We start from the raw sequence: 13,606 nt of genomic DNA on the forward strand, positions 1-13,606 counted from the left end.
CCCTCCATCTTAGTTCCTCCGAGCGCGAGTATCTCTATCCGCCTTGTGTTTTTGACGGCGTTTTCGCTCCCCATTAACATCCTCCTCTCCAACACCCGAGGAGGATCGAAAAATTAAAAATAAAAAGACGTCGCAGTACATATGTACATACATATTACGTACGTATGTATGTATGTATACATGTATATATATTTATAGTATATATATTTAGCTTTATATATTTTATTTAAATACGTTTATAAATTATAATAACGATTTACATATAATACTATGTATTTATTTTAATACCATTTTAATAATTATATTAATACCATTAAAAATTTTGCTTTTTGTATGTCGTAGGTAAAAATTTTTACGAAACATTTCAAATTGATACTCTTTTACACAAAATTGCGTAAAATGGACAAGTATGCCATCGATGTTTTTATTATCTATAAACAAAATATGTTTTACGAGAAATATATAATCAAATGATAGAAAAACATACAACATATCATAGATACTGAGACTCACATTTATAAAGGCGTTTAATGATAATATGTAGAATTTCCCAGCAGTCAACATCAATGGCTTCTCAGAACGAGTGATACAAATACTGAGCAATTTTGTATGCGATGGTGGATTATTATACCAACTAGAATTATAAAATGTATCTCGCAGTCCGGCACTCTGAATGACATAAAAAATTTTATTAGAAGACTATATTGTCTCTATATTGCAGAAAATAATTTGTCTGTATTTGATATATGCTCAAAATGTTTTGTACAATTATATGGAAGAAACTTTTCCTTAGAACGATTACCAAAATAACATTGGCTACATTGCCAACAATTCTAATTATATAACTTAATATTGTATATTGTATAATCATATCTAATTGTATGGATTATTTACAATTATCTACAAATATTATTACACAAGTAAAAACATAGATCAAAATGACACTCCGATATAACCATTCTATAATAATTTCTTTTTATTAAACCTATAAAAAACCTAAAAAATTCTATAAAATTATAACAGTGAAACTACATATAATTGTATTAATTAAATCATTTTGTATCTACAGTTCTTTTGTTTTTATTCTCTTTTCTTGTAATTTTTATATAATAAATAAAAAATAATGAAACGGAAGTTTTTGTATAAAACATTAATTATTTTATAAAACTTTTGTTTAAAAAAATGTAAGATATAAATTATATTTTTATAAATTATAATTTTTAAGTCTGAAAATTATAACATTATGTTTAATATTATATACAAGTTGTGCTAAGTCTGGAAACGAAATATTTCATAAACAATACATTTAAGAAAAATGTTTCAGAAAAAAGTTATAAGGTTTAAAAAGATGCATTTAATAGCAGTATGTATTTGATAATAGAATATATATAGATAATAGAATATATATAGATAATAGGCGTTGCCAAGGTCAGATCAAAGTCAACTTAATTTTTTTAAATTGAATCTATATTAAAATGAATAATAAGAGGCAATAAGGAGCCAACGCGGTTGTAGGGCGTGAAAAAAAATTTTTCCTCCAGACAGTCAATTGAAACGATCTTTCTTCTTTATTTCAAATTATTTGAAATAAAGAAGAAAGATCGTTTCAATTGACTGTCTGGAGGAAAAATTTTTTTTCACGCCCTACAACCGCGTTGGCTCCTTATTGCCTCTTATTATTCATTTTAATTTGTTAATTTTGGGGAGCGTTTAACTTTGTGTAATTTTATGTGAATCTATATTTTTTATTACATATTTCTTATAGCTTATTTCGAGAGCTCTTCAAAACATTATAATAAGGTATTTTTTTTTATTAGATACTTTTCGAATTATGAGGCTTAAAATAATTTCTTAATTTTTTATAAACTATAAAATATTTCTTAATTATTATATATCTATTATATTTTTTCTAAAATGCGTTAAAATATTCGATGGTTTCCAAACTTTTGTCCTGTATATTCTGTATACAGCCTCTAACGTTTCATACTTTATACATATTATTAGAACCTCTCAAAAGCAAACCGCAAAAAAATATATTGCTTCTCTTCCACACACTAAAAATAATATGAGAACAAATAACGTCACAGCAAGTTGCGCAGAACTGCGGGCGCAATACTCTCTCTGATGGTATTGAACTCTATACATATTGGAACGAATGACACAATGAGAGATATGGTAAATTCTGCAGGCTTTTATCCTTTTCGAGGCGGACTGCCCATAATCAATTCTACAATATCGGCAAAAATTTATCTTTGAGAAATCAATGAGATATACATTGCTTGCTGGAATCGATTTGCTGAAATAACTTTTCCTTCGGACTGTACAGAAACAAGGATAGATAGCAATATTAGCCTTCTCTCTCGGCGCGCACCGCGTATCATTGTGGAACTCGTTCCAGTATGTTTAGAGTTCAATGTGGCGTAGGAAGAACATGTTCATGCAAGTCTCACAAATAATCATCATGTAAAAGCGATACTTTCTACCTGAGAAAATAAAGCCTTGTTGTCCACAATGCTAGAAATCGGTCTGTAGTTATGTAGTCAATCAACTTGCAACTTTTATAAAAAAAAAACGGCAATTTTATTGATTGCACATTTCTCGAACCGAGATCGATTCTTAGTAGTGTGGTGGAATAAAGCTTTACAGAAGATAAAATATCCTCGTTAGAATATACCAAAGCTCCTTACGTTCTTGAGAGATGTACATATTCAGCAACCAAGTAACAATTTATATAGCTTTACTGTTAGTTATATAATTTTCTACTCAACAATATAATTATTACATGTTATATAATAATTATATTGCTGAATTATATTGGGAAATTATAACTAACAGTCATATCAAGCGATGCGGTAGTGTCGCAACGCCAAGTAAAAAACAGGATCCAAGCATTGAGAGTCACTATTCTACCGACACGGCGCTACCAAGTACCAAGTAACTTATTCGGAATTTCACATCAAGTAAACTTTGGTTAAGATATTTAATAAACTAAAGCCATAATCAAAAATCTAACGACACTTTTATTATGTAATGTGAATATAAGATTTCGATTGCGACCAGTTTGAATAAAATCGGTGCAGTCAATCCTGAGAAATGATGATCGAATATCAGAATTGTGACATTTTTCGTTCTTCTCTTCCTTTTCCAGGTTCAGACTTACGTACATATGCTCGCACGCACACATGCAAAGCGAATTTGTCCCTCAAGCGGCGTCACACTGTGCAAATATGATTATTGCTTCGACGTGCAAAATGCTTTAAAAGACAAAATCATATGTGTGTATGTACGTGCATGCATGTGATATGTATATGTATGTGTGTTACGTACGTGTGAGAGATTAATTTATCGTATTCTCAAAAATCACCCCGAAGGGATGAAATTTGATATCTTAGAAATGGAGCCATCAAAATACGGAACTTCTGCTGTTAAATAAAATTTTGAAAAAAGTAATTTGTCATATAGTAACAATTTCCAAAAACTATCCCTTATAAAAGCAAATTTCAAAAAACATCCCTTAAGGATGAAAAATAATATCTCGAAAATGATACATCGCAGAAATATGTAACTTACGCCGTTAGTTAAGGTTTCTCCGAAGACTAATTTACCGTATAATAACAATTTTTAAAAACCACCTCTTGGGGTCGAAATCTAATATGTCAGAAACGGTGTGCCACAAAAATATAAAATCTATATCGTTAAATAAAACTTGTAAAAAGACTAATTTACCGTATAATAGCAATTTTTAAAAACCCTTGGGGATGAAATTTAAAATATTTCGGAAACGATGTACCACAAAAATATAAAACCTGTGCCGTTAGATAAGATTGCTAAAGAGACTATTTTATCGTATAGTAATAACCAGAGCCCGGATCTCAGTGCCGTTTTCCCCACTCCAAGTGCATGTTAGCGGTCGAGCGTCGCGAAAAGCATTACCATCTATGCCAATCTAGTGAGGTAGCAAAGAGGGTACCGTCGCGTAGAAAAAAAAAAATATATATATTAATATAGAATATATGTTTATTTAATATTATACATAATATATAAAATAATATAATAAAAAATAATATACGTAATATATAAAATAATATAATAAATTATTATATTTTTTCGCGACAATGCCCTTTTTGCTACCATCACTAGACCGACATAGACGATACTGCTTTTCGCGGCGCTCGGCCGCTAGCATGCACTTGAAGTGAGGAAAACGGCACCAAAATCCGGGCTCTGGTAATAACCAAGTACATAAAAAATATCCACTTTGTATGCGATGAAATGTTTAATATTTTTTACAGAAAAGATATAAATTTTTACAAAATGATGTGATATCCCTCTAAAAAAAACCTTACAAGGGTAAAAAAAAATACGCCAAGTACATAAAAGTATTCTATCTTGCAACAAAATGTTTAATAAAAAAAATCTTTAAAACTAATTTACAGTCATTTTCCCTCAAAAAAATCATTTTTCTGAAGAAATAAAACCTCAAAAAAATAATTTTCCTAAAAAAACACTGAAAAATAAAATATCAAAACTAAATATGAAATCAATAATTACTTTAGCCAAGTACTTAAGAGCAATTTGTAAATTTGATATAATATTTGTCATGAAACCCAATTTTACATTGTAGCAATATTATACATAAACTCTACCTAAGAAATTAACTTGATTTTGAAAATATTTAAAATCGACACTAAATGAGAATTAGGATTCTTTTAATACCTAAAACATTTTTTATATAAAGTATATAATTAAAAAAAACGTTTTACGCAAATTTTAAATCGCACAGTTTTTAAACCGAAGTAAGTTATGAAATATGTAAAAGAATATGTAATTTGCAATTAACAATTACATATTCTTTCTTAAAAATAACTGTGTTTTCTTTACACCAATTGATTCCTCTCATTATTTTGTACATAAAAGTATTAAGGTAAGATAATCGAAAAATGAATATTTTCCAAGATATTTTACGGTTTATGTAAAATTAAGAAATGATTTCAAGCCTTATAACTCAATAAGTACTCGAGGGAAAAATATTTTATTATAGTGTTTTGGAAAGCCCTCGAGATAAGCTACAAGAATATGCAATAAAAAATAGAAGGTTCCGTTTAAGAAATTGACGGTGACCTTCACGTGACCTTCAAATAACTCTTCAAGGTCAAACTGATATCGCCATGTAATGCGTTACTTGAAACCTTACAACTTTTGTCTGAAATATTTTTGTCTGCCGCGCTCAGTTTTTGAGATATTCGGCTGATACGGGTGGTCTGCGACACCCTGTATATACAGGGTGAGCCATTTTAATAAACGCACGCAATTATTTAGGAAACAAAGCATTTTAGAGAAAAATGTTTCAGACAAAAGTTTTATGGTTTCGAGGGGGCCATAAGATGGTATCATTGGTTTGACCTCGAAGAGTTATTTGAAGGTCACATGAAGGTCACCTTCAATTTCTTAAATGGAATTTACTATTTGTCATTGCATATTCTTGTAGCTTATCTCGAGAGCTTTCCAAAACACTATAATTAAGTACCTTTTCGTTAAGTACTTTTTGAGTTATGAGGCTTGAAATAATTTCTTAATTTTACATAAACCGTAAAATATCTTGTAAAATATTCATTTTTCGATTATCTTATCTTAATACTTTTATGTACAAAATAATGAGAGGAATCAATTGGTGTAAAGAAAACACATAGTTGTTTTTAAGAAAAAATATGGAATTGTTAATTGCAAATTATATATTTTTTCTTCAAAACAACTATGTGTTTTCTTTACACCAGTTGATTCCTCTCATTATTTTGTACGTAAAAGTATTAAGGTAAGATAATCGAAAAATGAATATTTTACAAGATATTTTACGGTTTATGTAAAATTAAGAAATTATTTCAAGCCTCATAACTCAAAAAGTACTTAACGAAAAGGTACTTAATTATAGTGTTTTGGAAAGCTCTCGAGATAAGCTACAAGAATATGCAATGACAAATAGTAGGTTCTATTTAAGAAATTGAAGGTGACCTTCATGTGACCTTCAAATAACTCTTCAAGGTCAAACCAATGATACCATCTTATGGCCCCCTCGAAATCATAAAACTTTTGTCTGAAACATTTTTCTCTAAAATGCTTTGTTTCCGAAATAATTGCGTGCGTTAATTAAAATGGCTCACCCTGTATATACAGGATGTCCGATTCATGAGGGACCAAACGAAAAGTGATGATAGATTGGGTCAAACTAAGAAGAAAAGTCCTGTACCATTTTGCAAAATTCGCAATAATTATTAAGTAATAAGCAAAAATGTCACATGAAGGTTACCTTTAATTTTTTAAATAGAACCCCCTATTTTTTATTATGTATTCTTATAGCTTATCTCGAGAGCTTTTCAAAACACTATAATAAAGTATTTCTTCATTGAGTACTTTTCGAGTTATGAGGCTTGAAATAATTTCTTAATTTTACATAAACCATAAAATATCTAGTAAAATATTCATTTTTCGATTATATTACCTTAATACTTTTATATACAAAACAATGAGAGGAATCAATTGGTGTAAAGAAAAAACAGTTGTTTTTTAAAAAAAATATGTAATTTGCAATTCCATATTTTTTCTTAAAAACAACTATGTGTTTTCTTTACACCAATTGATTCCTCTCATTATTTTGTACATAAAAGTATTAAGGTAAGATAATCGAAAAATGAATATTTTACAAGATATTTTACGGTTTATGTAAAATTAAGAAATTATTTCAAGCCCCATAACTCAAAAAGTACTTAACGAAAAGGTACTTAATTATAGTGTTTTGGAAAGCTCTCGAGATAAGTTACAAGAATATGCAATGACAAATAGTAGGTTCCATTTAAGAAATTGAAGGTGATCTTCATGTGACCTTCAAATAACTCTTCAAGGTCAAACCAATGGTACCATCTTATGTCCCCCTCGAAACCATACAACTTTTGTCTGAAACATCTTTTTCTAAAATTAAAAATAAGAAAGTTATTTGGGGGTGGGACATTAAAATGGGACACCCTGTATATATATACAGTCTGGTTATAAAGTTTTAGAAAATTATCTGTACTAAAAATAGAAAAATCGTTACATCTTCAATATTATTATTTATTTTTCAATATATGTTCTTTTTAATTCCACACAGAGCGCACTCCTTCAGCTTGTATAAGGCTTGTATAAAGCTAAGGTTCTGAAAATCTGGAACTGAGACACTGTTTAATTGTCTTGCTTTGAATCTGCTTCACATCATCAAATCAGGCTTCCTTTTGACTTTAGTTTAAATTTGGAAAAAAGAAAATAGTCAGCCGGGGCCAAATTGAGAGAGTAAGAGGGAATGATAAAGCACGTCACGTTTTTAGACGCTAGAAAGATTGCAGCGTTAGGCGTCGGAGCGTTGTCATCGAGCAGAAACCAATCATCATTCCTTTTTATCTCAGATTACACACGGCTGATTCTTGCAAGCAACTTTTCGATGGTCTTGTAAAATTCAATTAATTGTCCCTTATGGAAAAAAATTCTTTGTTAATCATGCCTTTTACATCAAAAGAAGTAATGAGTATTGCTTTCATTTTTTATTTTTAGAATCGGAGAATCTTCGCTTTTAGTGAATTTTTTGCAACTCATTCTTTTTTATCATTTTATTTGTTTTTATAGTTTTCTATAATTTTACCTAATTTTACACAAAACTTGATCATATTTCGTTGCTTGATAAACGCTTCTATGACGAGTCAAAACAAACACGTCACGAAACAGATTCGAATGTGAACTGTATTGAACCGATACTGATAAAACTTAATAGAGCATAGTTAAAGATTAATACAAGAGATTTTAAAAGATGAAAGATAAGTGATACTGTTTGGGCACGTTTTATAAAATTAATCCTAAAACTTTATAGCCAGACTACGTATAGATAAATGTTTACTTTAGGTTACATAGGACGAAAAATTTTTATTTTGATATATATTCTAAAGAGTACATTCCTAAGTAATACATCGTTTGAATCCTGCAGCGGTCTCTCTTCGTTCCTGAGATATGCGATTTTGAAATCTCATACTTTGTATTATCTTTTCATTATATCCTATTTATGTGTTTATATTTTTTTAACATTATGACAGAATTATATCGTCTGCACGATATATAAAATAAACATAATTTAATAAAGTTTAAAAATTACACTTATTTTACCTAAACTTTTAATAAGTGTTTGTATATAACTTTCTTTGTTTTGCAAAGCACATGCGTGGACACCGTGGATTCCGCCTTTTCTACCGGGGGGCTCCTGTATTTTGCAAGACGAAGCAAGGTTATATACAAACATATATTCCATTAAATATATTTCTTCTTAAAGATGTACATAGTGTCATAGCGTAAAATTATGTTCTATTCATGAAACTTTTTCTTTAATATAATTATTTAATAAATAACAAGCGGCTAAAATCTTCTTAAAATTATTCAGAAAGATAACCTCGATAAATGTAAATAAAAAATATAAACATATTTAGGATATAACGAAAAGATCACACAAGTATGAAATTTCAAAATTGCATATCTCAGGAACGAAGAAAGACCGCCGCAAAATTCAAACAATGTATTACTTAAAAATGTATCCTCTACAATATATGTCAAAATAAAAATTTTTCGTGCTATGTAACTTAAAATAAACATTTAGCCGTGTATACAGGGTGTCTGATAACTTTTTGCAATTTTGAAGTGATAAATCGGCTTAAAGAAAGGTCCTTTACTGTTTTGCGATGTTCGCAATAATTAACGAAAAATAAATTATTGAAAATCAGCCAATCCGTGCGAGTATAAGCGCGCAGCGAGAAAGACCGTCCCACTGTAATTTGATACTAGGTGCGCGGAGCTTACTCACGTAACGCTGAAACACCGCACGCCGCCATCATGTTTTGGAAAGTGTCTCCCACCGCTTCATCACGCAACTAGTATCAAGTTACTGTGGAACGGCTTTTCTCGCCGCGCGCTTATACTCGCACGAATTGGCTGATCTTCTTTAATTAATGATTCGTTAATTATTGCGGATATCGCAAAACAGTAGATCTTCCTTCTTAATTTAAGCCGATCTACCTTCACACTTCAGGATAGCAAAAAGTTATCAGATACCCTGTATATTGTATGCTTAAACATTAAGAGAAATTAAAAATTATTCAACTTTGAAATATTACCTCAGTAATAAGACATTCTCCTATATAACAATATGCGAGAATTGTACAAAGTACACAACTTATATACAAAATATATAATATGAAGGTTATAACGTTAGTCTCATCGCCATATTCTGAATTCTGAAATATAAATTGATTATCAGTTAATAATTATGAAGAAAATTATGTGTTGCGTATTACAAAATATTCTAAAATTGGCGAAAAATAAATCTATAATGTTGTAATAAAAAAGAAGTGTGTAGGGCTCTAAACACTGACAAAGTCAAGATATAAAGAGCAAGAAAACAAATAGGAGTCAAAGTACAAGAAGTAAACACAAGAAAATGATATATTAAATTTATATACAGGGTGTACCAAAAGTCTGGAAACGGTCGAATATTTCATAAATTAATGCAATTCATAAACTAATGCATTTTAGAAAGAAATGTATCAGACAAAAGTTGTATGGCTTGAAGGGGGCCATAAGATTGTGTCATTGATTTGACCTTGAAAAGTCGTTTGAAGGTCACGTGAAGGTCACCTTCAATTTTTTAAATGGAAGCCCCTTTTATTACTTTTTATTACTTATTCTTGTAGCTTATCTCGAAAGCTTTCCAAAACACTATAATAAAGTATTTCTTCATTGAGTACTTTTCGAGTTATAAGGCTTGAAATAATTTCTTAATTTTACATAAACCATAAAATATCTAGTAAAATATTCATTTTTTTATTATCTTACTAATATATATATATATATATATATATATATATATATATATATATATATATATTCTTAAAGTAAAGATTCCAAGCTTCATTTTCATTTTTTACAGACCTTTCTATCTTTATTATTTACGATGTTATCGTCACTTAAAATTTGGTGATTTTTCCCAAATTTTAAGTGTACCACTTTTTTTTGGACTGAGTGTATATATATACATGTACAGGGTGTTTTGTCAACATACAGCTTAATACGACGGATTGCCTGCTCATAGGAGCGCAAGTCCGGTAATGCAGGGATAGGTAATACAGATCACTCGAGTACATTTTCGACGAAGTATACTAGCTGTCACTATTCTGTGCAATTTAATTTTTTCTTCTAACAGCTTATTATGCGTTGATAGCGTGACAGCTAGTATACTTCGTCGAAAATGTACGCGAGTGATCTGTATTATCTATCCCTGCATTACTGGACTTGCGCTCCTATGAGCAGGCAACCCGTCGTATTTAGCTGTATGTTGACGAAACACCCTGTACATATCTATACGTGCTATAAAGCCCAGCGCGCATGTCAATAGTATATTACGTAGGTCTGCGCGTTCTCCCCCTCTTATCGATAACTAATCGATAGCATAGCTCTCTCTTGCGTTAGCCACGAGGCAGAGAGCACGGCACGTACCTTTCTTAAGTATAAGCAGTAGTGTATAAGTATAAGTAAATTCATAAGCAAGAAACAAGAAGAGCTGTTCTCATTCCTCCGTTTCCTCGAGTCCAAGTCACGCGTGAAAATACATATAACACTTACCTTAATACTTTTATGAACAAAATAATGAGAGGAATTAATTGGTGTAAAGAAAAAAGTTGTTTTTAAAAAAAATATGTAATTGTTAATTGCAAATTACACATTTTTTCTTCGAAACAACTATGTGTTTTCTTTACACCAATTGATTCCTCTCATTATTTTGTACATAAAAGTATTAAGGTAAGATAATCGAAAAATGAATATTTTACAAGATATTTTACGGTTTATGTAAAATTAAGAAATTATTTCAAGCCTCATAACTCAAAAAGTACTTAACGAAAAGGTACTTAATTATAGTGTTTTGGAAAGCTCTCGAGATGAGCTATAAGAATATGCAATAAAAAATAGGTAGTTTCACTTAAAAAATTGAAGGTGACCTTCACGTGACCTTCAAATGATTTTGCAAGGTCAAACCAATGACACCATCTTATGGCCCCCTTCAAGCCATACAACTTTTGTCTGAAACATTTCTTTCTAAAATGCATAGTTTATGAAATATTCGACCGTTTCCAGACTTTTGGTACACCCTGTATACATTAAGAATGAACGTTTCGATTGATCACCAAATTTTAAGAAAGAAGGCATAAATAAATAAAGCTCAAGAATACAATTAATTTTGCAATTAAGATCATCAATTAAATAAAGTGAAAAAATTTAGATAAATAAAATAAATTTTTAAACAACAGCGTAAAATTAAAATCATTTGGACTCAAGTAATTATGTTACATGTTTATTAAAATCTTAAAATATATGATGTTATTTTCTATAAAATTTCAATCAACATTTTTTACTACAGTAAGCTCTATAAACTATTAGAAATAAATAGCTTTGTGTATGTATTATTTTTCATATAATTAAAAGTTTACATTAATAAAATTTCAATGTAAACATATTATTGCTACAAATTAAGCTTAATGTATAATACTTGTTAAAATATTGAAAGAAAAGTTGTACTAACTTATAATTTCTTCTAAAAAAAAAATTAGTAAGTTAATAATTTTCAAATAATATTAATATTCAATTAATATTTATAAATAATAATTTACAAATATTCAAAAAATAATGATGTTCTCAGACAATGTTCTCTCTCTCTCTCTCTCTCTCTCTCTCTCTCTCCCTCTGCCTCTTTCTGATGTCAGTGAAGTTGCCATATCACTTTCCAGCAGATCAAAATTGAAAAGGAATTCTTCCTGCATGCAATTCAGTTCTATAATTCCCTATACTTTTCAATAATAGTTTTGATGATTTTATTCAAAAAAACATCGATCGAAAAAATGATCCACTAATTTCCCGTAGTAGATCATTTCTAACAGATCAAAAATAAAAGGAAGTTCTTCTCACATGCAGTCGAGTTCTACAGTTCCTGATACCTTTTAGTCAGAATTCTAGTGATTTTATTTTAAAAAAGTCAACAAATGTAAATCTCTTACATGTAGAAACCGAAGATGCCGATTGATTTTCAAAAGTTTTGTTTATTATTGAAATAGTTTTCGGTATGTAGTCTTGGGCATGTACTTTGTTTTTTAAAGAGTTCTGACGATGGAAATAATGAGAAAATTTTTTAAACAATTGTTTTACCCGAAAAATTCGTATTTTCGAGTGTTACGTCCAGGCCCGGAGAAGGATGGGTCGAAGGAAGGGCGTAACACAGATATCCCGAGAACAGGTGCCTTAAGGGCAGATGCCTCGGGTCGAGCGAGCTTGCGAGAGGGACGAAGATAAGCCAATGACCAGAAGGATCGATTTTATTCTATTCTCGGTCCGTATGTCCAAAAAAGATAGGGATGTATGTTGGTCGAACGTATCTATACGCCCATTTGATCAACCAGCGACAGAATCCATCCGTGGCAACGGCATCGACGCATATCCTGTGGAGAGAGCATTCACACGAAAATTTTTCAGCCCAACGGATAATTACTAGAAAACAATATTCACAGACTAGAAAAATATGTGAGGTGCAAGTGGCTGGATCGGGAATCGAACCCGAGTCTTTCGTTTTCCGCAACTGCTCTAGACCACTGAGCTATCCAGACCTCACACCTAATGCTGCTTTTTAACACAGTGATATGCGACTCAGAGTGATGTTGGTATCTTGCTCGATGGATGCAATGCCGATTGCCATGGAGGATCCTTGGAAAGGTCGCTCGCTGACCAAATAAGTGCCGGTGGAGGTATTCGCGTGCACTGCATGTGCTGGTTTCCGACTGGCCTTCCGTAAGAAACGGCACCGACGAGCACAACGCCGTAGAGTGACCACATCCCCCAAGATCCTTCTAGTACATACTAAAATCCCCACTGTACCAAATAGCAGTGGCGGATGGACCCTAAAATAGAGCCGTGACAAGCCTCCAAAGGAGGCTCGACGGTCCCCTTTTTGGTAAAGGAACTTAATCTTTATTACCCGGGGGACGGGATCTAGTGCGATTCAGGAATAGGGGTGGTGAGAAGGATCGATTAAATTGAACGCGGAAGAATAAATTTAATTAAATTTATTATACATTATAAAGGATTAAAAAGAAAATGGCATAAGAGCCAACGCGCGGTAGTTGGAGCGCAGAGAAGCAACAACACTTCTTTCTTTTTTCAATATTAGTTTATTAAAAAACACATTATAATAACAAAAAGTGAACGTTTCGAATTATCTTTTGATCCTTCTTCAGCGCGATATTAACAATATATATTACAGGTAGTGACGCGTTACATTAAAGGAATTTGTTCTCGACGCGTAGGTGACGCTAAATTGCATCCCGCGGAGGTCTAGTAAGTACATTATAAAGGAAAGTTATAAAAATTATAAACATAAATTGATAGGATTTAATACATAATTCTGTAATAATATTAAGTATAAATGTGTGTGTGTGTGTGTGTGTGTGTAACGAGACAAGGGAAATTTAGCTAGATTCTGGAGGATACCTTACCCGTAGGT

General features: G+C 31.0%; 1 protein-coding gene across 1 annotated transcript in view; it reads right to left on the reverse strand.

The window, feature by feature from the left end:
- Nucleotides 1–380: 380 nt before the first annotated feature.
- LOC145974198 (odorant receptor 4-like) overlaps nucleotides 381–13,606 on the reverse strand; it is a 113,029-nt gene continuing 99,803 nt past the window's right edge. Inside the window, exons 6-8 of the mRNA XM_083104013.1 lie at nucleotides 9,180–9,299; nucleotides 514–669; nucleotides 381–431 (exon numbers count right to left, since the gene is read on the reverse strand). Of these exons, the coding sequence (XP_082960139.1) occupies nucleotides 381–431; nucleotides 514–669; nucleotides 9,180–9,299 (327 nt within the window). The remainder of the gene's footprint in view (nucleotides 432–513; nucleotides 670–9,179; nucleotides 9,300–13,606) is intronic.

The sequence above is a fragment of the Camponotus vicinus genome, unplaced genomic scaffold, assembly GCF_025532165.1.
Source record: "Camponotus vicinus isolate PSW18456_S1 unplaced genomic scaffold, iyCamVici1.0 SCAF_7, whole genome shotgun sequence".
Lineage (NCBI taxonomy): Eukaryota > Metazoa > Arthropoda > Insecta > Hymenoptera > Formicidae > Camponotus > Camponotus vicinus.